The sequence below is a fragment of the Penaeus monodon genome, chromosome 32, assembly GCF_015228065.2.
Source record: "Penaeus monodon isolate SGIC_2016 chromosome 32, NSTDA_Pmon_1, whole genome shotgun sequence".
NCBI lineage: Eukaryota > Metazoa > Arthropoda > Malacostraca > Decapoda > Penaeidae > Penaeus > Penaeus monodon.
The window spans coordinates 27586379-27587363 of NC_051417.1; the positions used below are offsets into that span (position 1 = coordinate 27586379).

Below are 985 nucleotides of genomic sequence, written 5' to 3' on the forward strand. Positions count from 1 at the left end.
ATAGGTAAAAGCATGCCTATATTAATGTATATAGCTATGAGTATAATAAGAACTTTTCTCTCGCTTATCAAATGCCCTTTAATTTTTCAAGTATATTTTTTCATCTGGTCCTAACATCGCATTCGAAACCGGCAACAAAGGATAGTAAACGAAATCAGAGCATATAAAATAGACAAAATGGAATGCTCACATACTAATAACAATCATGGTTAAGAAGTATTGTCTATCCTGCGAGTCAAAATAAGGCTAAAGGCAGTTCGCTCACAAACCAGGGTAGTTGCATGTTTTCCTCGCGTGGAAAAATCCTCTTTTGGAACAGGAAATAAGGATTCCTCGCATCCTAGCTATTAGATATAAAAAACAATTTGAATTAATTGAACTCCCTTCGACCTTCAGCGAGGTTGAATGGGCGGGGGGGGGGGGCGTAAAGGAGGAGATTACTGCTACGTGACTTGGGGAGGGGGGGTACTACATGGAGGCGTGGCGGAGGGGAGGGGTCGTAGTCCCTACCCAGAGAAAGGATTGGGGAGGGGGAAGGGGGGCAGAAGCTCCTCCCAAGATATGGTCGTCGTGAGTCCTCAAACAGTCGAGGCAGCGACATGGCGGCGGGAGGGCGGACGTCAGCGGCGGGAGGGTCCAGCATTTTGTCTTGGAGGGTGGCTCTCCTGGTCTTGGCTCTACACGCGGGGTCATCTCAGGGACAAGGAGATGGTAAGATGCAACGGATGCCTATACGAATGCACTATTTTGTATTCACGTTTTGATCATGTGGGTTTCTCGAGATGCGGGTTGCTGTAACCGGTGCGTTGGGTCGACGTGGAAGGGACGTTTCAAGAAAAACTCTTACAACTTTAACCTATTTGTACGTCCATGTGACCGGCTCCAAATCGAGTAAACTGTCAGAGGATTAATGAGGATTTTTTTCCCCCTGAGGAAAATGCTTTTTTCCCCCATTCTATTATAATCTACCAAGAAAACCTTAATA

General features: G+C 45.9%; 1 protein-coding gene across 1 annotated transcript in view; it reads left to right on the forward strand.

The window, feature by feature from the left end:
* Nucleotides 1-662: 662 nt before the first annotated feature.
* LOC119593778 (low-density lipoprotein receptor-related protein 2-like) overlaps nucleotides 663-985 on the forward strand; it is a gene marked incomplete at its 5' end in the record, with an annotated part of 22640 nt that continues 22317 nt past the window's right edge. The window contains 1 exon segment of the mRNA XM_037942802.1: nucleotides 663-711. Coding sequence (XP_037798730.1) covers nucleotides 663-711 — 49 coding nt within the window.